This window comes from Cynoglossus semilaevis, chromosome 18, assembly GCF_000523025.1.
Source record: "Cynoglossus semilaevis isolate Cse_v1.0 chromosome 18, Cse_v1.0, whole genome shotgun sequence".
NCBI lineage: Eukaryota > Metazoa > Chordata > Actinopteri > Pleuronectiformes > Cynoglossidae > Cynoglossus > Cynoglossus semilaevis.
The window spans coordinates 9,892,752-9,918,452 of record NC_024324.1 but is presented as its reverse complement, the minus strand read 5'-3'; the positions used below and the strand labels follow the sequence as shown (position 1 = coordinate 9,918,452).

The window sequence follows — 25,701 nt, the reverse complement described above, 5'->3', positions numbered from 1 at the left end:
TCCAGTTCACGATTCTGATGAGATTCACAGTCGACCAGACGCAGACTCCAAACCTCAAGGTGAATGAACAGCTTGTTTTGTTTGTGTCTGTTTTGTTTATTTCTGTTATGGACAGCTGCGTGTGTGTGTGTGTTTGTGTGAAGGTTTGATAAAGCAGATGGTTAACAGGAAGGATGGACCTTTAGGTTTGAATTTTTAAGGAACCTGTCACCATGGTAACTGTTGTAATGATGTGACCTCATGCCTGCCCATGCTGGCTCCACCTCCTAAACCCCGCCAAACCCTGAATCCTGGGCTGTGATTGGACAGCAGTTAGTGTAGCCACAATCCACTGGCTCCATCCACAGTGAAGACCCTCCCTACAAGCTCGTCTCCTCTAACTAACTCCTCATCCTTAATCCTTAATACCTCTCATCCCTGTCATATCCCTTCTGTCAGACCGGCATCTTATGTCACAAAGCTTTCTACAAAGTCATCCGCGCTTTTTATCTCACCCTGTCACCACTTTCCTGCTTCCTCTTCCCCCCCCTAACTCCCTTTGGCTCCTGATCCTGCTTTTCCAAATACAACCAATAAATTGTTACTTACTCAACCTACATTTGCTAATGTCAGAAATGGTGTTTAATCCTCATACAAGTCACTGACACTGTGGCCTAAAGGAGCATTTTAAACTTTCAATAGCTGAGTCTGAATTGACCCTTTGTTGCCATCGTGTGGCCAAAGCCTAAACTGATTTTATGAGGACTACTACCATCCCGCATGCCTGCCTTCCTTTGAAACTCTTTGCTCCATCCTTTCTCCTTAATTTGTCCTGTTCTTCTGCTCCCCCCTGCCTTCCCTAATGTGCCCCCTCTCTGTCTCCGTTGATTGACACAGTGCTTCTCCTCTTTCTCTCTGAAGCCTGTGCGGAGCTCGTGTTGCGGGCGAGGGCAAGGCAGGGGAGGGGCGGATGTTAAATTGTTTCCCCCCAGAGCGCGCCGCCACGCCTGCTCTCTAGACGAGCAGGCTACAGCCTGGAGCCAGTCCTCCCAGGTCAGTGCGCTCCGGGGGGAGCAATTATATGGCGCGCACGATGCTTCTAAGTGAATTGGAGGACGTTCTGGTCCTTGAGGTGCATACAGTATGTAGAGGTGCGCTGATGGCGAGAGGCGTAGAGGAAAGGCAGGAGTCAGTAGCTGTGAGTCTGTGCTGATTGTCGACTTTATGGTTTCGTTTGTTTCATCATTGCTCATTGCCTTCATGTCAGTTTTATGTTTTGTAAATGATGAAGCATGAACATGAATGCACTTTGGTTCTCCCTCACTGATCATCATCGAATCATTTGTTTCTCAGACCAATAAAGGAGTTGCACTGTGGTTGTGTCTGCTGTCTGATGCTCCCTCTCCCTCTGTGTTTTGTAATATTTTGAATGTATTTGCAGGTGAATATTTCCTTCTTTTCTGTGACATTGACATGATTGTCTAACGGTTTGTATGAATCGTGTGTTTGCGTCGTAGGTGAAAGTGGCCATTCTGAAGTACATTGAGACTCTGACACTACAGATGGAGGCGCCAGACTTTGTGAACCTCAGTGAGACTCGGCTGGCTGTCTCCCGCATCATCACCTGGACGACTGAACCTAAGAGCTCTGACGTCAGAAAGGTACGAAGACGCACAAATCCACATTTTTTAACATGCGTTCAAGTGTCAGTTTGAACACCATATTTTGTTAAAGAAATATTTGTTTCCTTTTGGCTTGAACTGGTGATGTCCTAGTCATTTCCTAGACAGCTGTGCCACCTTTATAACACTGCCTTCCAGTTCATTGCACATTTACTGTAACCCAATCTAAAGACATATCAGTATTGGTACATGGAATCTACGAGTACACAAAGAAAAATACTTGTATCTTTCCAGCTCTTCCACAGTTCTAAAAATTAATATCCTCGAATTATTATCATTATTCAAACTTCCTTTAAAATGATGTTAAAGGGATGTATTTTAATCTCATCAGGCAGCACAGGCGGTGCTCATTTCCCTGTTCCAGCTCAACACACCAGAGTTCACCATGCTGCTAGCAGCTCTACCCAAAACATTTCAGGACGGAGCCACCAAACTGCTCCAGAACCACCTTAAGAACACTGGCAACGCTGCACAGGTGAAAGACATGGAAGAGTTTCAGGTGTCCCACAGTGTTGTTAATGGTTATCCTTTGACAGTAATGTCTCTTACTTCCCTCTACATTTCTCAGGCAACTATGGGTAGCCCTTTGACACGACACACCCCCAGATCTCCGGCCAGCTGGTCCAGTCCGGTCACCTCACCCACAAACACCTCCCAGAACACGCCATCACCAAGGTAATCATCTGTTTGTCAAAAAACCAATCATTGACCGTTAGCTTTAATAAAAGACAAGATACGCAGTTTGGCGACAGACTTGTTTTGATTCTGTGTGTCTTCGAGTCAAAGTTTAAAATTCAAAGTTATCATGTTACTTACACCTGATGTCAAGAGTGATGCACTTTTAATTCTAATAATCCAAAATCTGTGTTTTTGTGTAAATGAATAACATTTTTTATTAATATTAACCAGAACAGTGTTGATTCTTGAACCATTTGTTTTTCTCTGCAGTGCTTTTGATTACGACACAGAAAACATGAACTCGGAGGATATTTACAGTTCATTGAAAGGTGTCACTGAGGCCATTCAGAACTTCAGTGTTCGCAGCCAAGAAGACATGAACGAACCTGTGCATCGGAGGGAAGGAGAGGAGGTGAGTGAAAGAGAGGGAAGATTTCTGCGAGCGTACGTCACATGTTAGTGCATATGTGGAGCTCCATCTTAAGTTTTTTAAATAGAATTCTTAGAGGTCAACACATACTGCACACTGGAAATCACCAACACAGCTCCGTGTGTGTACTGCATCACTGACATCTGACCCTCGATCTTGACCCACTTCTCGGTAGCATCATAAATTTCAGTCATGTGGGGCTTATGACGATAGCAGTCATCTTTATTACTACCTGTAACTGAACTGTCATGTTTGTTCACAGTATTCAAAGTGTGTTTTAATACTGTTTCCTCATAAAAAACTTTTTTATAATGTGTTGCTTATTCAGACCAAGTCATCCCTCTCAACAACACTGACCACTTTAAAGGTCATGGTGCACTGTAGTACAGAGGTGTGACCTCCTGACATTTCATATGTGAGGTGCATGTGAAATCCAAGCAGCCCACCTGTCAGTAACCTGCCAATCAAACCACACCCGAATCGTAAAAACCACCAATTACACCGTCTGTGTCTGCATTGAGAGGTTGAGTGTAAATATAAACAGAGCTGGTCATCAGTTTAAACTTAAACGTTTGTTTGGGGTTTTTTTCTAATGCCTGAAATACAGTTGATTTCTGAACACATTAACATTAAAAACAAATTTCCCAGTGGTCAGTCAGAACTGAAGAAGCCTTGGATGAGAGGTGAAACGTCTTCAAAAAAATATATATATATATACTTTGTCCAGTTGCTTTCGATGTAACTATTTTTTGGATTAAATGACCTGGATGACTGAGAACCTACACAGACATTAAAAAAGAGGGTTAAAAATTGTAAGCCACTGTGATTCTGCTAGAGGGAGTCATATGGTTAGTGCTCTTGCCTTACACAAACAAGGTTTGATCCCCTGTCTTTCTGTACAGAATTTTAAATAAATGTAATGTTTTAAATTAATATTTGTAGGACTTTTCATTTAACTTTTAGCCTCTAACATTAGATCTCGTTTCTTTCAGGGCGGTAGTGGGATAGACATTAGGGGATCAGACTTCATGGACGGAGGTCGCATGGCTCTGGACAACAAGACTTCTCTCCTCAACACCCCCCTGCTGTCCTCCAGCCCCCGAGCTGCTCGTGATTCTCCCTTTAAACAGGGCCGTAAAGACACCAGCCTGGACGACTCCGAGCTTCTCACAGACGGTAAACCAATGAATTCCCACCAAACCACGTAGGGTGTTGGAGATGCATGAAGCAAAACGATAAAAATGAAATGAATTCTCTCGTCTCACCAGAGAGCAGTCTGGATCAGTCGGAGCTGGTGGCCGAGCTGCTGAAGGAATTGTCGAATCACAACGAGCGGATAGAGGAGAGGAAGGCGGCGCTGTGTGAGCTGCTGAAGCTAATTCGAGAAAACACGCTGCAAGTGTGGGATGAACATTTCAAAACCATCCTGCTGCTTCTGCTGGAGACGATGGGGGACAGAGAGGTAGCTACACTCTGTTCTTCTGCTGTGCTGATAGACCAGACCTAAAACACTTTTTAACGCTCAAAATTGATTCGATTCTCCCAGCATGTGATCCGAACACTGGCTCTGCGGGTGCTGAGGGAGATTCTCAGCAAGCAGCCCTGGAGGTTCAAGAACTACGCAGAGCTCACCATCATGAAAGCCCTGGAGGCTCACAAAGACCCTCACAAGGAGGTCTGACTGCCTACGCACAGATCATTCCCAAACATCACAAATTCTGTTTGCATCCCTTAACAGCTCTTTATAATAAAATACATCATAAATGCATCAAATTGAATAGAGAAATCATTTCCATCCTCACCTCAGATGTTTGTCTCATTTTTTGTTTCTGCAGGTGGTGCGAGCGGCAGAGGAGACGGCGGCCATGTTGGCCTTGTCTATCAGTCCAGAACAGTGCATTAAGGTGTTGTGTCCCATCATCCAGTCGGCTGACTACCCCATCAACCTGGCTGCCATCAAGATGCAGACCAAAGTTGTAGAGAGGATTCCCAGAGATGGTCTGGGCGGCTTGCTGCCTGAGATTGTGCCAGGGCTCATACAGGTAACACACACACACACACACACACACACACACTGCTGTGATGCTAGACTTACAGGGTATGGTTCATTTGTTTCAGGAACTCTTCAGGCTAATAATGATCACTGGTTCTGCAAAATGCACGCCCTCGTATAAAAAGTCCTCTGTCGTGGACAAATGTCTCTGTAGTCTGATGATGTGTTTTATCTACTTGACCACAGGGTTATGACAACTCTGAGAGCAGTGTGAGGAAAGCGTGCGTTTTCTGCCTGGTAGCCATACACGCAGTGATTGGAGAGGAGCTCAAACCGCACCTCAGTCAACTGTCCAGCAGCAAGGTGAGAAAACACCAGCCTCATCAGCCAGGGATGGGAACCCAGAACCAGTACTCAAACGCCTCATTACTTTTTTTTCTGGATAATTTGTGTGACTTAATGTTCTCCTCCCTCTAAAACCAAACACTGACGTGTCCGTCTTCTGTGTTCTGTCTGCAGCTGAAGCTGTTGAATCTGTACATCAAACGTGCCCAGTCAGGCTCCGGCGGCAGCGAACTTCCCTCTGACGGCCTATAGGAGATGCTGTGCCCTCCCAAAGGGCAACCGTCGAACTGCAACTCTGCCCACCAGACATGACACATCTGTCTTTGTGCTCACACCCACACAGGCAAAGAACAAAAAAACAACACATGCATCCTAACATCTTTTTTTTTTCATATGAGCAAACTCCTTACATCCACAAGTAACACTTTCACTCTGGACAGCAGTGACATTCACACCAACACATAATTGATCTTCACACATTTACTGCCATTCTACAGGATGGAAGATGTGGTCACAGAAGAAAGTCAGGAGTTCTCCTGATTGTTGCTGAGCTTCCACACTAATGTCAGACTGAACTGAAGCCACAAATCTGCATCAGACATAAACCCAGCGCTCACATACAGTTCCCCCGGTCATCAAGCAAGGAAGAAGAAGAAGTTAAATGTCCATCCTCTGCTTCATGTGTCCAACACAAGTCTTTTTCTGAGAATCACTCTGACGACAACAGGAAGAAATTCACCTGCGTGTTTCTTTAATTTTGAAAGGTAGTTATTGTCCATCCAGTGGCTCCGCTGTTTCCTCGTGTTTCCTCTGTGATCAGTGGTTAAGAGGAGCCAGGTAGAAAGGAATGTAAATTTGTGTTGTCATAGTTTTGATTTAATCAATGAGATTTTACTGCTGCCGACTTTTTTTAATCTCTGTAGTTTCCTTCTCTTTCTCTCTCTCTCTCTCTCTTTCTCTCTCTCACACACACATACACAGTTTCTCCTTACAAAGGTGCTTTTGAGCCAAAAAGGTACGACCGACCAACCCTGCACAGTACTGATGCCAGTCACCCTGGATCATGCCCTGCTCATAGCATATACAGCACTTCGGCAGATTCAGACCCATACCAGGCGTTGTGTGCTAACGTTATGCATGTGATTAAAGTTTAAAAAGAAAAAAAAAATAAAGGAAGGACTTTTTATTTGAGTTATTAACAGTCAGAGCAGTGTGACCGGGTTCCTGAACCGATGTGAAGATGTCCGGCCTTTTCACATGACCCTGCAGTGTCCCCCGTTTCTCCAGCTCATCTTGGATCATCGGTGCGTGCGGCTTACTACACAAAGTATGGACGGGACTCAACTGATTATAAAATCACATAGTGGATATGTATCTATATATGATATTAACATGGATTTACCCAACAACAGTGTCTTTATGGAGAGTCACTGAAGGGGGTTGCACGCACGCACCTGTGTCCAGCCTTGTCTTTGTTTTCTCTTTCTCTCTGTTGTGCGTGCTGTAGTCTCTCTCCCTCTCTCTCTCTCTCTCTCTCTCCCCTTCTCTCTCTGTCTCAATCTCACTTTTTTTTCTCTGCTGAGAAAATTGTAGAAATGTATTATTATTTACAGCTCTGATGAACATGGATCACATCACTTCCTGTCTCCCCTCCTCTTCAATGTGTCTTTTTTCCATCCTCTTCTTGTAACATTCTAGTTTTCACCGCTCTTTCCTCTGTGCATTTACAAAGCTGTGCTTACAATAAAATAAAGAACTTGTACAGGTCATTAAAGAACGTTGAGTCTCTGGAGTCTTTTCTGTGGAACAGTGTTTCATGGTAATAACAATAATCAGAGCCAAAACAAACAGGAGATTAAACAGATATGTTTGGATTGATTCATGGGTTTTGATGTCAGTTTCCTCTTCCTGGAGATTTTCTGGGTTTTTTAACTTAATCTGTAAAATGTAATGGACACGTGTTTATTTCAATCAGGTTTATTCAGTGGTTTCTCTGATGCATCCAAGCAGATGACGTCAAACTACTGAGAGTACAAATAATGCATGAATAAGTGTGTGAATTTTTACTGCCATTAGGCTCTGAGTGCAGGCAACTGTTAACAGTTAACATTAGTTGACAAACTGGATCAATCTGGACTTGCAGCAAAGATAAACACTGACGCCTTATGCAACACAGCTATTTAAAAGCCTGGTGCTGAGTTTCATGTTTGCATGCACTCCCTGGGCTGTAAATTTAGGTACAGTTAAAGACGGTCCCTGCTGCAGCAGCAGTCTGACCTGGTAACCTCGCTGCCTTCTGTCCAGCCACTGCCCGTCACTGGGTATCAGAACGGGCTCATCACCTGTAAGTGGTGACAGAATCAAACAATTATTTAAGCAGAGTTACGGTTGGACAGTTTGCTCATTATTTTTTATTTCCCTTGAAAATGTGGTTTGTGCAAAGAAATACTTCTTTGGATGATCATGTTGGGGGGTTCTTCTTTGGGGGTCCAAGAACAATGATTGAATCATTTGTTATGTAGTTGTAGTAGTATTTGTTTTTTGTACTCATATTTACGATAAGGCTACGAAATATATGATGGCACACATTTAAAAAAAAAAAAACAGCCTGGCTACGAAATATATGATGGCACACATTTTTTAAAAAAAAACAGCCTAAATATGGCAGATACAGGATCAAATTGCTTACCTGTGTCTGTCAGAAATATGTACATGCAGCAGGCTACGCTACTGTGAAGTCAACAAGGGTTCAGATTGTTTGACAAAAATGGTTCAAAATGGTATATTTTTTAATCTATTACAAAAATAATAATAAAAAACAGTCACGCATTTGCTTGTATTAACGGCTCCTATGTTTTGTTTTAACTTATTAAGTCATGTAGAAGTTTACATTGTGACATAATTTAAAAAAGAAAATGAATTGATGCAAGTAGTAAATTATTCAATTTATTCCACTTAGTGTCAGTGTTTATGCAGTAGAAATTAACAGTACATTAAGACGTGGGGTCGCCCTTCTTCTCAGCAGAACTAAAATAGTTTGGTGTGAGTACAGCTGGAGAGGAGGAGTAAGAGAGAGAAAAAAAAACACGGCTGGTGAGCAGCGTCCAGGGTCCGAGCGGGAGCTAATTATTGACCAGTCTGAAAACAGCTTCAGTAGACCGGGGTCGGGGCATAGACATGAGGGCCCCCTCCTGCTCGTCGGTACCGGGCTGAGTTCAGCGTGTGTGTCGCGACACAGACTTGTTTAGTGAGTTTGGCGTGGACTGGACACCATGTTGTTCTGGCAGCCTTACACTGAAACCTTCAATGAACCTGTTCACCAGAGACAAGACGTCAGCAGCTACTCACGGTACGAGTCGTCACAGAGACTTATTTTAATCATCTGCATTCTTTAAACGAAGACGATCGTGTGTTGTTTACAGCGCTTTAAATTGTAGGCGAGTCACCATGTTGTTGTTGTTGTTGTTGTTTCTGCTCTGTGTGTTTATTCACATGTGAGGAACAGGTGGCGTGTGTACACCTGAGTGCACCGTGACTTCTCCCGTGTTCTCATACTCTATGTTCTCATGGTGACTGTGGAGAACCATTGAAGTTCTGGTCTGTTTCCACTTACTAGGCTCTTGGAAGCGGTGCTGTTAAAAAAACTTACAGCCGCTAGATCTGAAAAGAACGACGATATAATTGTTATAAATAAATATATATATAAAAATACACAACAGACAAGTAACAGAAAAAAATGCCAAAAAATTACGAAAGGTATCCTAAATATAACTTAAGTTAACGAACTATAACTCTACAGTGAGCAAAATGTACGTAACAGTAGATAAACAATAGACAAAATAGACAGGTTAAAAAACAGTAAATGTAGTGTAATAAAAAGTTAATTGTTTAATGACTTAATGTTACGTAAAGATATTTAGAAGTTACACGTAAAATGTTTACACTGTGCCCTAATGTAGAAATAAAGTTTTAAAGTAAGTTCTAAACAAAAACATAAAATAAAACAAAAAACCCTCAAGTAGAGCTAAGAACTAGGATTTCTATGATACTAACTTCTAGCAAACAATTAGATTTGGATAAAATATTTAGTTCCAGAAACCAAATTACTAGACGAAATATTAAATTTAAATATTTAATTTAAAATGTCCTTAGTATTGTTCAAAGTTAAGTTAAGGTGGAATAATAATTTGGTAGAGTCTTACTATGGTTATATTCTTTGATTATATTGGAATGTAATTTAAAGTAACTCATAAAAAAAGTCACAAGTACAAATGACTTCAACTGTGGAAATACTTTCAAAGTAACATTTTTTAAAATATCACATACATGTTAAGACAGCGTTTGGTACAGGAAGAAAGCTGCAGCTACGTTCCTGCACAGCAGCCACAGTTGGACACTATGACGGCAGCTTGAAAGACTCTAATTGGCTAATATGTCAGCACTGGGCACAGGAGGGGTGCCCTGATTGGCTGTTGGTCGTCCTGGGCATCTTGGTCCTCAGGCTGCTGCTGGCAGGAGTCTGTTTGAGCGTAGGAAGCCATGTTGATGATGCCTTCGTTAGTTGTGACAACCGCTGCACTTTGGCTGTTTAAAGGACTGCGGCAAGAGCAACGGGAGCCTTGGTGGTGACTCCGGCAGCGGGATGAGAAGAGGACAGCGAGCTGGAACGGTACAGGGAGCGGTAGAGGAGCCTCGTTCTTAGGTTACGGAGTGAACACAGTTGATCGGAAGCCAAGGAAGTTGATGCTACAGAGGCTGATAGCTAGGTAGCAACAGCTGTGTAGACGCTGCGTGGGATGCAGCGAGTGGACTTACCTTACATTTCCTGTGTTTGTTAACTCATTGTTATATTTTATTTATTTATTATTTTATTACCAAAATATTTGACATTTTTGTCAGGTGCTTATTTAACGTGTTAGGTCGCAATTCAGGAGCTAGTTAGCAGTTAGCTCATGTTAGCATCGTGGGTCACGACTAACATTCTGCAGCTGAGTGGATTCTAACTTATCGCTGCTGGAGTGTCAGTTAAGGAGCGGCGTGTTTCGTGACAAAGTTCCATGAAACCCCTGCAGTGAGATAATGGCGGTGCTCTGTGTCTCTGTGGAAGACTACGAGTTCGGCTGCCCTCCTCGCTAAGCAGCGGCTAACGGGCTGTAGCAGCAGAACTTTCGCCTCTCACGGCTTCACCTAGCAGCTGCAGAGCCCACCAGCTCCGCTAACTCCTTCTTTACCGGACAACGTCCCCTACCTGCAGCAAGCTGGCGGCCCTACGAGTAGAAGCCGAAGACAAAGAGCTGGGGCCCATGGCCTGGGTCCTGAAGATGGACGACGCCACCATCGAGTCGGGACTGGTGCACGACTTCGATGCCAGCCTGACAGGCATCGGGCAGGAGCTAGGGGCTGGAGCCTACAGCATGAGGTTAGAAAACAAACCCAGGAGTGGGTCATGGAGGAGAACGAGAGTATTTCACTCCCCACTGCGTGTTCTTCCCTTTGCACTGGTTGTGGTTGCTTCTTTGTTTTGGGACATGGAGTAGGTCAGGGATTGTTTTCTTAGAAATCCAAACAAAGGCAACGTGAACACTGTGCTTGTAACAGAAAGAGACCTACACATTTGCTTTTAAACATAACACTGTGGTAAACAATGGGAAAGGTCATTGTGTGGCCTTTAACACAGGAAGATCAGATTAGGTCTCTATCCTTGTTTGTGAAATCTCTTTGTAGGATTAGATAAAAGATGGTGCTGGGTCATAGGTGATCAATCCATGTTCCTTCTCCTCTGCCCTCATGTGTTCCTTGTCCTGATGGGGGGAAAAAACAAAACAATATTTGGCCAACACTTTTGAATGTCACCATGAGCACCAGTTATTCCCCTTTATTTACAGGTCCACTATATGAAACATACTCAACATTTCTCTTGGCAGACATACAGTACAACAACATGATTGATGTTTTGTATGATCTCCTGAAATAATAATAATCAGGAGCAGGTGTGTCCTTTAAATGCTGCCAAGCTAAATCACTGTGTTTTATAATTGTATAATATACACATAATGTGTGTACATAATGTACACACACAACTTAACAGGACAGTCTGCAGTTCCTAATGATGAAGTAGTTTGGTTTATATACCAGTCTATGCAAATTAAGTTAGTTCTCTCACCAATAAATTCATGACTAAATTTATCCTGACCATGGAGTGGTCAGTGATAATGTTGTGCCATTAGTCAACACTTAGCAGCTACGTTACAACCTGCAGGCACTTATTTAATGCTCTGCCTAGTGATGTTTAACCTCACTTAAATGATTATCTTTTATTTTTCCTCAGGCCCTCAAGTTTCTGGTGTAATTAACAAACATTACATTCTATATAAGAACACATTAAACAAGGAAATGATTATCTTTTATTTTTCCTCAGGTCCTCAAGTTTCTGGTGTAATTAACAATCATTACATTCTATATAAGACACATTAACACATTAACACATTAAACAAGATTGTTTTCTATAGTATAAGAAATGTTTTTATATAAAGGAAATCCAGTGTTTCTTGATGTTTGTAAAAAAAAAAAGCTGAGGCGAGAGATAGTTGCCAAAGAGGTAATTTGACCCCTCATCAAGTTCTAGTGTGTGCATTTGCATAATTAAATTAAATCTTCATCCAAATTTTTGTGTTGACAAGGCTCCAATGTAAAACTAGATCCACTTCATCCAAAACATAGGTAGGAATTACTACAGTTTCTTACTTCATCTGAATGTAGCATAATGCAGCAAAAATACTGGTGTTTCAGGAGTATTTTCTAAAGTGCATCTGTGCATTCTCATGTGGGATTAAAAGAGAAAGGTAGCAGAAGAATTTCCACATTTCACACACACAGCCTGGCATTTAAAAGAGAAAGGTAGCAGAAGAATTTTCACATTTCACACACACAGCCTGTTTTTAAGAATCCACTGCATTCATTTAAAACCCATCTATATTATAGTTCCCACATTAGAGGATTATGAACTTTTCTTTTCTGTCTGTACCAGAGTAAACATGTACAGAGCCTGTATTGTTCTTGATGTTTCTAAGGTTTCAGGTGCAGCCATCACAAGGAAATAAATTAAGATGACTTAAGAACTGTTCACACCCAGTGTGAACTCTGGTTGCAACATAGCATTTACTTTTTTCCATAATTATGGCATTTTACTCATCAGCAAATTACCCTTTGTCAGGATTACTTTTTTATCTTATTCAAGAGGTTTGAATTACTACAGTGGCCTAAACTGGATCTGATACAAACCACCTGTTTTAATTTTCAAACTAAGTGTGAACTGTAATTTGTGAACGGTCTGGGGAGGTGAGAGTATATTTGTGACGTAGGAACGTGAATGTGCCTGGTCATACCTGTTTCTTATCAGCCACCTTGTCTGCCATCTGCCTTCAGAGTGCATTTATCTGTGTGCCTGTCCTGTGAGAGCAGGCGGTAAACTCCAGTGATGAGAGAGTAGTTGGTGTCACTGGCTGCTGAAGTGGTGTGCTCTCTGTGGTGGTGGGCTGGGTTGCAGGGCACTGGAGTCAGTTGGTAGGAACAGAATGTCTGAGCGTGCCTCTGTGGAACTGGGTCCTCAGGTTTCAGGAAGTTTTTTCCTCTCCCTCTGTAGCAGGGCACAACACACTTTTGGTTCCCAGCTTGGCAGAAACATAAGAGACAATGATGACAGACTCCTCCTGGCATCCTGGCATTTATAGGAATGTGCAGCAAGAATGTGTTGAAACTGTCAGATAGGTTTTTTTTTATGTGCCTCAGTTATAGAGAAGCTCCATGACATGCCAGAAAGTTTTTCATTTAATGAGAGGCCATGAGCTACAAGTCTTTGCAGGGATGGTGTTTTTGGGTTGTTTTTTTTTTTTTGCACACAGATCTGCACACAGGCACACACTCCCGTTCACTGTGCCCTCGTTGACACTCCTGTAGCATTTGTCAGGGTGAACCGAGGACAGGTTGCTTGTCTAGAGTGGCTGCCAAGCGTGAGATAGTATGTGTCAGCAGCTCAGGCTATCTGTGGGTGTTTTTGTTCATTAATCCCGCTGCAGCCTCATGCATTGGTAATAGGAGAGGCATTTGATCGATGGAGAGTCTGCATCACTTTTTCTAAAATAAGCCAGACCATTTAATAATTCCACACACCTTCCCCTGGCAGTATTGTCTTTCTGAAAATGGTGCACCAGTGTAAATGGTTCCAACCGCTCAAAGTGTTGTGTTGAGATAATGAGAAAGTTGTAAACATGAACACCCAATCCAGAAGGAATACATTTTCTGTCTGACGTGCTGAAATCAAAACAAATTCAGCAAATTAGGTTTGTTTCAGTCTCTTTGGTTCAATTTGAAAATCTTTTATGAGTAGATTATGTTTAATATGTTACAACTTTTGCTTCGTATCAGATGTATTTGTTTGTCTCCTGCTGTTTTCAGCGATGTGCTGGCTTTGCCGATCTTCAAGCAGGAGGACTCAAGCCTTCCTAGTGAAAATGAGACCAAAAATCCTCCATTCCAGTATGTGCTGTGTACCGCCACCTCGCCTGCTGTCAAGTTGCACGACGAGACGCTCACATACCTAAACCAAGGTGAGAGACAGCAAGGAGTGTATTTGTTCAATGTTTCTACTTCTGCTGTGTCCCTGTGCTTGGATCTGGTTCATTTAAGCAAAGCACACTTTGGTGTGGTGCACAGGTTTGATGCAAAGGTATTTGGGAGCCTCTGCTGTTTCCTTTTGGAACAACAGTACATTTTTTTAAACTGTGATAAGAAAATATGTTATACAGTGTTAACAGTTATGTTGAACAGAAAACAAATCAAATCTAACGTAAACATTTTCTGCTTGAATCAGATCAGGAGTAACCCATTGAAGGTTGTGAAAGTTCCAGTGGCCTTTTGAGAGGAACCTCGAACCAGCACAGAATATGATCATGGTTTCTGTCCTTCTCTTTTAGGCCAGTCTTACGAGGTGAGAATGTTGGATAACAGGAAGGCAGGAGAGTTACCAGAACTCACCAACAAGATGGTGAAGGTGAGACAACTTTCTCAGATTATAAACAGCACATTTTAGACAGAGCTCACATTTGCCCCTAACCTAGTGGGTGTTTGTGTGCGCCTGCATTTAGAGCACAGTGAGAGTGGTATTTCACGACCGTCGACTGCAGTACACAGAGCACCAGCAGCTGGAGGGCTGGAAGTGGAATCGTCCCGGTGACCGTCTCCTTGACATCGGTAATGATGCTTGACACGACGTGTTTACGTTGATGGTCCCGGCTGTGATATTTTTTTGTTTCAAAAATAGAATCTATTTTTGTGTATGCCCGCCAGATATCCCCATGTCAGTGGGCATTGTGGAACCAAAGACGCATCCCTCGCAGCTCAACGCCGCAGAGTTCCTGTGGGACATGAACAAAAGGACTTCTGTTTTTGTGCAGGTAACACGCACACACTCGCCTTCTCTCCCAGACACGCATAGTTTCCTCTCGTGTGCACTCTGGTAGATGTACTTCTGAATTTCTACATCAGGTGCAAAAATCATTTTTTGCAAAAGAATGTATCTCTGTTTGCAGGTGCACTGCATCAGCACAGAGTTCACTCCCAGGAAACATGGCGGGGAGAAGGGCGTCCCCTTCAGGATCCAGATTGACACATTTGCCCTGGGAGAAAATGGAGAGTACACAGAGCACATCCACTCTGCCTCCTGCCAAATCAAAGTCTTTAAGGTGTGCAATCATTCTTTCACAGGGAAGATGTTTCCACAGACAGAAATTATACCTTGATGTTGCCCACGTGTCACCCTTCCCAGCAATTAAGTCTGTCTCTGTGTGTTTCCGGTGTAGCCAAAGGGGGCCGACCGTAAGCAAAAAACAGATCGAGAGAAGATGGAGAAACGCACACCGCAAGAGAAGGAAAAGTACCAGCCTTCTTACGATACCACTATACTATCAGAGGTCAGTATGCCGGTCAAGTTCTGTGGCCTCAGGATGCTGTTCTTATATGTATCCAAGTATATGGAACACATATACATCAAAAGACCAATGAGAGACACTTTTTCTGTTTGTTGTTTACTGACCTAAGTCCACAGTAAGACCGAGAGGTTCAAAAGTTGACAGTGGTCCTGTATAATTCTGAGATTTTTTTGGCAAACCACAGGGAAGAATTTTTGGTTTCCTTTCAGAGAGTTTAAGTGCAGCTGGCGTGTTGCCATATCCCCAAAAGGCGTTGAGTCATTGATCTGAGGTCGTTTTGAATAATGAAGTTCCAGCTGCAGAAAGAAGAATTAGTCCCTTGATGCACAAGTAGTTTTTTAATGTAGGCATCTGCAAAAATACACAATGAGTCATAACAGTATTTGGTACAGTTGTGTTCTATTAAACAGAAATACTGCTTACTATATTACACACTAGTTACTCACCCAGTGATGGTCTGTTTTTAGTGTAGGTTCATGATTGTGTTTGTTGCTTGTTCTCTGGTCACACCTCTTATCATGTGTGCAGACAAGGCTTGAACCCATCATAGAGGATGCATGTGATCACGAGCTGAAGAAATCCAGCAAACGGACACTTCGTGCTGACTGTGGTGACTCCTTGGCGAAAAGAGGAAGTGTAAGAACTCCAAATGTTAGCCACTAGAGCTGCAAATACTAGAAAATGATGATTTCTGTGTTAGGGTTTCATTACATTTAAATGTGTGTGTCTTCTCTTAGTGTTCCCCTTGGCCAGACAACGCCTACGTCAGCACTAACCAGGCAGCTACTCCCACCTTCACCAACACCCCACTGTCCACCTACACCACCAACTCTGTCCCTGACAGGTAATAAATATATTTGCTTAGATTTTTTTTATATATCCATCAACACCTTCCAATATATTTAATAGGACTGTCATACAATTAAAATAATCTGGTAGGATTTAGCACCATCGATTGTGTTAAGTCATGAGTTAAGGATCAAATTATTCAAGTTTTCCCACAAAAGTTTTTACAGTCTGTTAAACAACACAACTTTAGTGGTCAAAGTAGCTGAGAGGTTGATTTTTTTTTTTTTAAACGACACAGACACCAGTAGGTGAGCAGTGTGTTGTTACAAACGAGCAACAGGAAGGTTTCTGGTGGTTGTTGACAGTAGAGATGACGACTAATCACATTACGTACCAGGATATGACAGTGTCTGCAAAAAGATGTCTTTTTTTCCCATGACAATTTTTGTTGCTTGACACATTTAGTGTTGTGCAACAGAGTATAAATAAGGCTCAGGTCTTCTCTATATTCCTGTAAGTCCATACAATGTCACTGAGTTTGTGACTTTGTGACAAAGCTGTGAGTCCGTGTTCTGGTTTGTGCTTTTTACAGCCATGAAATGAAGCACCAGATGGTCGATATATATTTATATTTTGATGTATGGTTAAAAATAAACCTGCTAGTTATCTGTACGTATTTCATATCGGGGTGTTAATTGATTCTTATGAGTCTGCTACAGGAATGTGTTGCAGTGCAGTGGGTTATACACGTAGATTATTACAGGGTGGCAGCTGAGGTCAAATGAAGTATGAACCTGACAATGTTCCAAAATAGAACTGTTTCTGACCACGCACACTCTCTTTCTGACAGTTTACTATCAAAATCAAATGCTCTGTTGCTCAGTAACTGGCAGTGAACCTGGAAATGGAGTGGTGAAAAAGACATACTGACCAGCAGCACTGTTTCCTTCGTAGTAGAGAGGCAGCAATTGATGCACGGGAGAGAAAAAAACACATCCGATTGTGTGAACATCTGACAAAGATTTGTCTCAAATTGCTTTATATAATCAGTTAAACTTTATCAAACTTTGAGAAACAAACTGCTGTTATGCATTATGTTACGTATGTATGTGTTTGTATTTTTTATTTAACATTTCCAGGGGCAATCACATCATAACTGATATATTTACATTGTCATGATTTAGTTTTAAATGGGAAGCAAAGTGTCGACTCCAAATTCTGGTTTAAGTGCGTTCTAATCTGTGCCATGTTTTTGTGACAGGCCCATTACTGGTTCTCGCTCAACTCCTCTCTTGTTTTCTAGTGACTCGTCCTCTCCTAATCACCAGGCAGACCCTGGCAGCCATGGAAACTCTGAGGTAAGTCGGCTCCCCGGAAGAATGAATGTTTTCCTATAAACCCAGTGTAGTAATAATGAGTTGAGTTCAGCTCTCACCGAGTCCTGTTCTCCTGCTTTGTACGTTAACACACTCTGGCAGAACACAGACAGTGTCAGTGAGCTGCTGTTAATGGGACTGTAGTCTGAGATGTTTTCACTGGTGTCTGACGTTTACTGATTAATGCAGTAAGACATTGTTACAGCAGAGGAATCTGAGAGGTTTACTAATTCTCTCATGAAAAAAACATGATTTTACCTTGTTACTACAGGTCTGTTTTGTTTTTTAAAGAAATTCTACTTGTGACAACTCCTGTAAATACATTACTGCTAAAGATGTAATGTTTGACCAAAACATGAAAATGAGTATATATAATAACAACTTGATGCATCACTTCACTTGAATGAGTATGTAGAGGATTTCGAAAACATGTTTCTGTCCATGTGTTGACATCCTCTGCGTCTCTATCCTCAGCAGCAGCAGCAGCAGCAGCAGCTGAGTCCCACCGCGTCCATCCAGGACACACAGAAGTGGCTGCAGAAAAACCGCTTCAACTCCTACGCACGACTTTTCTCTCACTTCTCAGGTACACACTTCACACGCCATGATGCACACTTTCAGTCCGAACACCACAACAGCAGTACAAGTGACTCTGACTGCTCCTCTGGCGTGGTACAGGTTCTGATTTGTTGAAGCTAACCCGGGACGACCTGGTCCAGATTTGTGGGCCGGCAGACGGTATCCGACTCTTCAATGCACTTAAATCCAGGTGTGTGTATGTCTTTGAGTAACATCGCTATAAAAGCAGCGCTGTGCTGTTGTGTATAAATATATGGTATATATGTCTTCTTGTTGTGTGTCACTTGCAGGTCAGTGTGTCCCAGGTTGACTGTATATGTCTGTAAAGAGTCGCCTCAAGAGAGCCCTCTGCTGGAGACACATGGCACCAATGAAAACGGAGATCACAACATCTCCTCTAGTTTACGGGGTACAAAATAGAAACTTTTCTTAGTCTTTGGTGTACTGAGTTAAAGGGACTCTGTATGGGGAATGAAAAGCATTTTTCTGTTTGTGTGTAGTCTACCATGCTCTGTACTTAGAGGAGCTGACAGCTGCAGAGTTGATCAGAAAGATGGCAGGCGTGTGCAGTCTGCCACTGGGGAAAATCAACCAGGTGTACAGACAGGGTCCTACAGGCATACACATCCTGCTGAGTGACCAGGTATGAAACCATGCTTTCTCTTTTTGTAGCTGTCAAACGAAAATTGGTCAAAACATTCCAAGACAGTTCTTTTACTAATAAAAGGTTTTTAAGTTACTAAAACATCTTTAGACACGTCTCAAAAAGCTCTGATTTTACTTTGTGTCTTTATTGAATTCTCTGATGTTTTATTTGATCAGGTTTCAGAGCAAAACATTACATATTTGAACCAGAGTTAAATGATCTGGTTGGAAACTTTGAAAACATTTAAAAAAGAAAACTCTATTTCAGTCTGGAATGTGAGGTGTGTTTGGCCCTGAAGTTTTGTCTGTGTTGAAATTTTAAACCTAGCTGTTTCTGTTTCTGAGCTTACACTGCCAATATATTTGGTGTAAAGTTTTTCAAACACCAGACGATAGAATAATCTTTCCACTACTCCTCAGGTACAGAGGCTCAGCTTGTGTTCACAGCTTGTGTTTGTCCATTGTTTTGCACTTTGACTGTGACATTAAAGAAGCTGTTGTTTGTCACTTTACTGTTTTATTCCAGATGGTTTACAACTTGGCTGACGAGAGCTGTTTTTTGGTCTGCACTGTCAAAGGTAGAGATATTTTTGCAGCTTTCTTGTTTACTATACTTTGGCATGAAGTGGTCAAATAATCCTCATCTAAAATTAATATTCTGTTATTCATTCTCTTCCAGATGAATCTGGCGAAGGACTACATCTAATTCTGAAGTAGTGATGAGGACAGATGGCATCACTAATACTCCACCCTCTGTCGTGGAGCGGAGGCCTCCCTCTGTCCCTGCTTCTACGTTTTCCTTCCTTTTTCGTCCTATCTCTCTCTCGTTGTCCCTCTCTCTTAACCGATGGTTCGATGGCTATCAGAAAGACTGAGTTAAAACCATGTAACTGTTAGAATCTGACATGGGTGTGTCCACTGTTTCATATTGAAAACATTATTAATGGAGGAGAGTTAAAGAAGGAGAGACTGGGAGAACTTGGGATCCAGGATAAGAGCAACGGATAGAAGTCTTTCTGTGTGTTTTAATTTTAATTTTTGCCTTTTTTTCATATGCTGAAGAAGAGGGAGAGAGGTGGCTCCAAGAGAGAGCGGAAGCGATGATGGCGTTTGCTGGCAGGAGAAGGAGAAAAAAAAAGTTTCCGTATTGCTCGTTGCCCGTCGTACACAATGCGCACAAACAGCACAAGGCCAGTATTTAAAAACCTGTGCTGCTGAATGGCATGTGATCTCAACATACTAACTTGCTTGAAGGAAAATCCCAGTTAACTCTGCTTGTTCAACATTGGGTCCGGGTTGCTTTATTAAAACCCTTATTGATCATTTTTGCTGGGCAGCACATACACGATCCAGGCTAAATATATGGAGCAGGTGGATATTAATAATTTAATTTTTGGGGGACGGAGGGTCAAAAAGACTGACCTCAGTGACATCATGTATGATTTTTTTTTTTAAACATTTTTTTGCGCTCTTGGCATATGTCCAACTCATTTTGCTTTTATTGTTTTTAGGTGATGCTTTATTTATTGATGGACTGTTTCAGTTGCTCCCACCTGTGCCATAACATAATTTCCTTCAGCTCAGTTTTGTCCTCGCTGTGTCAACACACAGAGCACATACACCTCCTCGTCTCTTCTGCTTTCTGTGCCTACTTTTTAACACATTATAAAAGAGTGTCTGTGGGGCTCATACATTCAGGGCTTTTTAGCTGTCGATCCTTGGTAAAGGCTGATGCTTAGATTATGCTCCAACAATCTTCAGCAGTGTGGACCAAACACGTTCCAGCTCCTCTCACAACTCTGCGCATTTTGGGTATTAGAATCATTTGGAGAAACTTCTCGCAGTGCGACACAAACCCACATCTCGTGGAACCATTCCTGCATCTGCTCTGCAAGGAAATGCATCAGTGCTGTAGCCTCGATTCAATAGTCTTAAAGGTAGCCCCGCGTTCTTCTTTTGACCTCTGTGTTCAATGTAGCTAAACACAGGAAGTGCAGGTGAAATGTTCCGAGTGTCCTCATGTTGCAGAGTCCATGGTAACCTCACCTGTCAGCGGGGAGCAGACAGTCGCTGATGGTTTACCCTAACCCTCTAGGTTTTAAAGCACGATATCTGGCAGCGTTGAAGTGTACAGTTTGCACGCTTCTAATAGTCAGGCGTTATGTGTGCGTAATGTTTTTTGTTTTGTTGTTCATACATGAAAAACTTGATTATGTCTGTAGTTGTCACAAGCTTTTTTTGTTGTCGATGTAATGACACTGTGTTAAGCTTGCTGTTTAGTAAAGAGCATGTGGAAGACGGGGAGGGGAGGGAGGAATAGCTTGGTCTTTGGTGAGTGTAGCTTCTTTTTTTTTTCTTGATGTCAAAGACCAAGCCTGCACTGAAAAAAAAAAAATACAAACCCTAATGCTTGATGTGTAGTCCGTAGTCCTACAGCCACACTCATTCACCTACCGAAAAGAAAATGGGAAAAATGGGGAGGGGGGGGGGGGTGTCGAGACTAAGAACGTCTGTATTTGTCAGAGCCCAGTTTTCCTGTGGTGGTTCCCTGAACCTAAAAACCACAGCACAGTTGACTGTTCAAAGAATTTTAAAATATATAGTGAAAATGGAGTGGATGTGAAGTCGGGCAAACTCTGGTCAGCTGTTTTCACTCCCTGACACCCTGACCAATAATGTATGTGTGTATGAGCAAGTGTGTGTGTGTGTGTGTATGTGTGTGTGTATGTATGTATGTATGCGTGTTAGAATGAGTGAGCAGGAGAGGTGACCACTGTTGATGTACAGCCTGCTGTTGGTGAAGATGCTTCTTATGTGCACATGCTGGAGGTGTACACAACCACGTGCTGGGAATAAACAATTTCATATCTTTCTCCATTCTCTTGTTGCATTTATTGTGACTTTGAATTGTTTAAGATGATAAATGAAATGTTTATTTTTTTCCCTGTATTGTGATATTTATTGTATCACCAGATACACATCCCTATAAACTACATATCTCTAAGTACTTTTCGGTACCAGCTTACCTCAAATTAGTTTGTTTCCTTAATTCATTTTAAGGACAACTTAAAAAACCTTTTGTTGAAACCTTTAATGAATTAACATTTTACAGTATATGCATTTATTATGGGAGAGTAGTTTAAACTACATTTTTAAAATAAAGATATAAAATCTTCATAGATGCGGTTGCATATTGATCTGTGCTCAATATCAATGTAATAAAGAATTCACATGCATTATTAGATGATGGATTTTGGACAGTGGCCAATGAGATATCACACTATTATATGGGTTTTATCAAATACACGACTGTTTAACAACACTTTGGCCAGTTCAGCACATTCCCTTATAAACAATACAATGTTAAATGCAGCGTTTTCTGATATTAAAGCATACATTGTAGATTTATGATTCTCTCTGGTTGGACAGTTGGTTGACACCACATTAGGGCTCAGTGAACAGACTGGAGAACCAAACACCTGTCTGACAGACAGGCGGCAGATGTTGAACGCAGAATTGTGCTAATTTCCACCAAATCCACTGAAACAGATGCTGAATCTCGTGTGGGCTGAGGTGAGACTACAGATGCTGCAGTTATTTACCAGAGACACAGCAATTTATCTGCATCCTGCAGAAGTCAGAACATCTGCTCACTCTCACCTGACTGTCTCAAAGGGCATGGCAGGGCACACCTCACGTAAATATAATTTAGCATTTTTCTAGCCATACTGGGTCATGTGTTCTGGGAGTTACTTGGAAAGCTGTGAATATTCATAGGGATAATCACCCAGCACAGTCTTATCAGAGACATCTCTGTGTCAGTCTTGTGTCCAGGGAGTAAATTAAGTACAATGTTCTGGCATAGAGGTGTCTGGAGCCATAGATGAGCAAATTGCATTTTAAGATCCCAAAATATTCAACAAAACCCAAACATCAAATCCAAGTGATGCACAACGGCCATTATGAATTTTTTTAAAATTTTTTAGTAATTCTATATCTCACCAATGGGGGTGATAATTAGACGTGTGTGGTTTCTCTATGCAACCTTTAGTACGGACTTTCAGTTTAAACGTACTTAATCAACTTAAAAAGCACACATACAGGCACATTTCTGACAGTTTATTATAAAGAAAGTCTTAAAGATAGGAAAGTCGGAAGGGAATAAAGTAATTTGGGGCAAAGATCAGCAACAACAAGAAAAATTGATTAAAAGATTAAAGGAAGACGAAAAGACAAGTTCATTGAAATGAATGCTAATTTATCTTTCTGCTCATTTGATTATAATACGTAAACCAGATTAAGTCATTTTTATTAAGGCAAAACAATGTACGTCATAAACGTCAGTTTCATACTGCGTCTCTCCGTCCCACATGACGTCATCTGACGTTTCTAGTCAGAATCCAGGAAGTGGGTCTCCTGCTGTTGTTTGTGTTCCTCGGCTCGTTAATCGTTTCAGATTTTTCTGAGCAGATATAGCACTTAAACGGGGAGAAATGGCGACGTTTATTTGGGTCCCGTTAAAGAAGTCGAAAGACGTGGACCTGGTGAAACCGCTGTCGAAGTTTGTAACGGCCACATACTCTGGGAGTGACGACCACACAGAGTACATACGAGCCGTGGAAGAGTTGGATAAGCTCCGTAGAAGTGCGTTGATAAGAACTCTGGACAAACACGAGAGCTCTCTGGAAATAATCCTCAGGTAGAGTCTGCTATACGGTCAAACGGCACCGGGACAACACGTTGTTATCTTCCCGAGAAAATGTTTTACATATGGTTTTGACCTTAGTCATTGCCGCACCCAGAGAACTTAGCATTTGGCTGCTAACATAGGAGCTAAATGCTAAAGCTAATGAATTACAATATCCAAGGATCTCAACATATTATCTACGTCATAGTTTATATTTTACAGATGGCATTAAAATAATACAATATAGTCTTTATGAGCGGCTAAATGATCTGTCTTACACGTAAAGGACGTATTATAACAATTATGTATTCTAGGCTAATTTGACTAAATTGCACTCATGTTGGCGTCAAAATTAACATATATTCGCACATGAGATTTGTTTTGACCCCATTTGATGTTATAATTATAACATTTGAATCAAAAATCAAAAACTATTTCGGATCATATTCCTCAATCAATATAAAACAAAGGCTACAAATCAACTCAAACGTCAAATAGAGCATTAAGTTACTAATACTTGACATATAAACTATCTATTTTTAAGGTCAGCCATTTTATTAACAACCATCATCAGTTGACTCTACCAAATCCTCAATTTTTGTTGTGTGACAAATACAGGAAGTAAATCACAGCATCATCTGCAAAGGTCTACACAAATCTCAGACGTTTTGATAATTTCCTCTCAGGCTTTGGAAAGTACTTAACCTGTCAATGACTATTTGTATTTTTATAGGTACCTAATCGTTTGTGAGCCTCTACTCAAACTAACCCAAATAACTGCTTGGCAACTAACTTAATTATTTAACATTGTTGCAGTGAGAAGAAACATAAGGTGCAGCCCTAATGTCCACCTGTGTAAACGACCCATTGAAATTCTATTTACATTAACTGTCCTGATATTACTCATAATATTAAGTTTCAGTTTCAGGCACTTTAACATAGTGGACATGTGTTTGAGAGTGAGTGACAAAAGAGATAAAACACTTCCTCTTCTCCCATGCTCCACTGACCTCACCAGTCTTGTTAACTGTTTAACTGCAGTTATTCAGTTATACAAGAATCCAGACTTAGAACTGTTCAATGACCGCCTAACGCCATTGTGGTCTCCGTTGGACTGGCTTAGACATAATCAATAAAATATATTAATGCAACTTACCACTGCTATGGGACTACACATCAACTGAAACTCTACTTCCTGTGCACAACAGCAGACTTTGACCTTATTTGTCCTGAGTATTTATTTGATGTGACTAATGATTTATCATCTAAGGCTTTGCACAGATTACGTGAGCTGCTTTCAGAAGGTGTCAAACCTCAATTTTCCTCCTCAGTATGTTACTCTTCAGCTGCAGTGCAAAGTGGAATTGTTTGGTGTTTGCCAAGAAGTGGTAGTTGAAATGTAATACTATTGCAAGGTGCTGACTTTGGAAAGTGGACAGCAGCCAAAATTGTAATTGAGTAATGTAACTTGAGCTCCATACTGTATGGGTTTTTGCTTATAAGATTGTCATCCTTTTAATGAAAATCCAACTATCATACCACAAGTATTGCCTACCTAAAGACAGTAATCTTGAGTCGTATCAACATAAATCATACTGTGCAACATGACATCTCACAATTGTTTCACGTTGTGTTGGTCTAGAGTCCAGTAAAATCAATAGAGTTTCCTGGCATAGACTGCATATAGGAAGTGGACGTAGTCATTCCATTAAAAGTCCGGCTGCAGGAGCCGTTATAATCTGAGAAATATTTTTCAGTGTCGACTATATGGTGTAAAATGTCTGATTGCTAGAAATCTTCTTTCCAGCTTCACTTTAAAACCAATAGGAATGTAATACACACATAGTCTTCACACCAAATCCATAAAAACTTTCAAGGTCTTTGCAGATAGTAGAGTAAACGTCCAGTAGATTCCCTTTTATGATATTTTAGAGATCATGAGAAACCTTCATCATGTCGGTGTAGAACAGGCTGCCCGTTGCTGACTGTTAGCTTTGTTGCCCTTGCTTCTTTGCATATGTCTGTCACCAGTGTGCCAGGTAACCAGGGTAACAGGTCCTCCTTATTTTAGACACACAGCGATTGGGTCACCATGGTAACCATTGTTTTGGTTAGGACTTTTTTTTCTCCTCCACTTATCTAGAATTGCACCCATTCATCTCAGCTTACCTGTGTACACACACACGTGTAACACAATGTAAGCTTATTGCGTTGTATTTGAATGGAAAGCGTCAGTTTGACTTGAGGATTTTCTTGTGTATATGTTTGCACTTGAGTCTTTATTGGTGCAGTGGAAGAACTGGTATTCAGGGATTCCCCAACCAGCTCCGAAACATGTTGACTTTGCCTGGAGTGACTGTTTAATTCTTTATGTGTTTGTGTGTCTGTGAATGCGACACAACTCTTTACTCATTGTCACGAGATGGAACTGCAAGGCTTGTTAATATATAACAATATTATATTTGCAAAATATATGTATAGAAATATATATATATATATATACATGTATGTATATATATATATATATATATG

The 25,701-nt window shown here is 41.4% G+C and overlaps 3 protein-coding genes across 12 annotated transcripts in view; all 3 read left to right on the top strand.

Moving 5' to 3' along the window:
- Positions 1-6,884, top strand: part of clasp2 (cytoplasmic linker associated protein 2) — a 45,802-nt gene extending 38,918 nt beyond the window's left edge. Inside the window, exons 35-45 of the mRNA XM_025065294.1 lie at positions 6-59; positions 1,497-1,640; positions 1,993-2,136; positions 2,230-2,336; positions 2,610-2,751; positions 3,762-3,945; positions 4,038-4,231; positions 4,316-4,444; positions 4,605-4,811; positions 5,009-5,125; positions 5,282-6,884. Coding sequence (XP_024921062.1) covers positions 6-59; positions 1,497-1,640; positions 1,993-2,136; positions 2,230-2,336; positions 2,610-2,751; positions 3,762-3,945; positions 4,038-4,231; positions 4,316-4,444; positions 4,605-4,811; positions 5,009-5,125; positions 5,282-5,359 — 1,500 coding nt within the window. The 3' untranslated portion in view covers positions 5,360-6,884. The remainder of the gene's footprint in view (positions 1-5; positions 60-1,496; positions 1,641-1,992; positions 2,137-2,229; positions 2,337-2,609; positions 2,752-3,761; positions 3,946-4,037; positions 4,232-4,315; positions 4,445-4,604; positions 4,812-5,008; positions 5,126-5,281) is intronic.
- A 1,269-nt stretch (positions 6,885-8,153) lies between these two features.
- ubp1 (upstream binding protein 1) lies at positions 8,154-21,359 on the top strand. 8 transcript variants are annotated; one of them, XM_025065001.1, is made up of 17 exons: positions 8,156-8,456; positions 9,702-10,526; positions 13,562-13,713; positions 14,080-14,156; positions 14,251-14,356; positions 14,453-14,559; positions 14,695-14,847; positions 14,965-15,075; positions 15,622-15,729; positions 15,831-15,937; positions 17,186-17,240; positions 17,733-17,844; positions 17,937-18,027; positions 18,128-18,246; positions 18,338-18,480; positions 19,009-19,060; positions 19,162-21,359. In XM_025065001.1, exons 2-17 carry the CDS (start codon positions 10,411-10,413, stop codon positions 19,197-19,199), a joined length of 1,647 nt encoding a protein of 548 aa, XP_024920769.1. In that variant the 5' UTR covers positions 8,156-8,456; positions 9,702-10,410; the 3' UTR covers positions 19,200-21,359. The 8 variants fall into 8 exon arrangements, with proteins under 8 accessions (XP_024920772.1, XP_024920769.1, XP_008329843.1 ...); XM_025065003.1 differs by lacking the exon at positions 8,156-8,456 and having other exon boundaries at positions 9,259-9,776; positions 10,215-10,526; XM_025065002.1 differs by lacking the exon at positions 8,156-8,456 and having other exon boundaries at positions 9,259-9,873; positions 10,215-10,526.
- pdcd6ip (programmed cell death 6 interacting protein) overlaps positions 19,260-25,701 on the top strand; it is a 19,723-nt gene continuing 13,281 nt past the window's right edge. Inside the window, exon 1 of one of the 3 annotated variants that reach the window (XM_025065000.1) lies at positions 19,260-19,672. In XM_025065000.1, the coding sequence (XP_024920768.1) occupies positions 19,653-19,672 (20 nt within the window). In that variant the 5' untranslated portion in view covers positions 19,260-19,652. Of the gene's footprint in view, positions 19,673-22,862; positions 23,182-25,701 lie in introns of those variants that run through there. The other 2 variants (XM_008331617.3, XM_008331618.3) reach the window with 2 other exon arrangements.

Coding starts and splice junctions, on each gene's coding strand:
- ubp1 (XM_025065001.1), top strand. CDS start 10,411: ATGGCCTGGGTCCTGAAGATGGACGACGCCACCATCGAGTCGGGACTG. Junction 15,730..15,830: donor CCTTGGCGAAAAGAGGAAGT/GTAAGAACTCCA, acceptor GTCTTCTCTTAG/TGTTCCCCTTGGCCAGACAA. Junction 18,247..18,337: donor CATCTCCTCTAGTTTACGGG/GTACAAAATAGA, acceptor GTTTGTGTGTAG/TCTACCATGCTCTGTACTTA.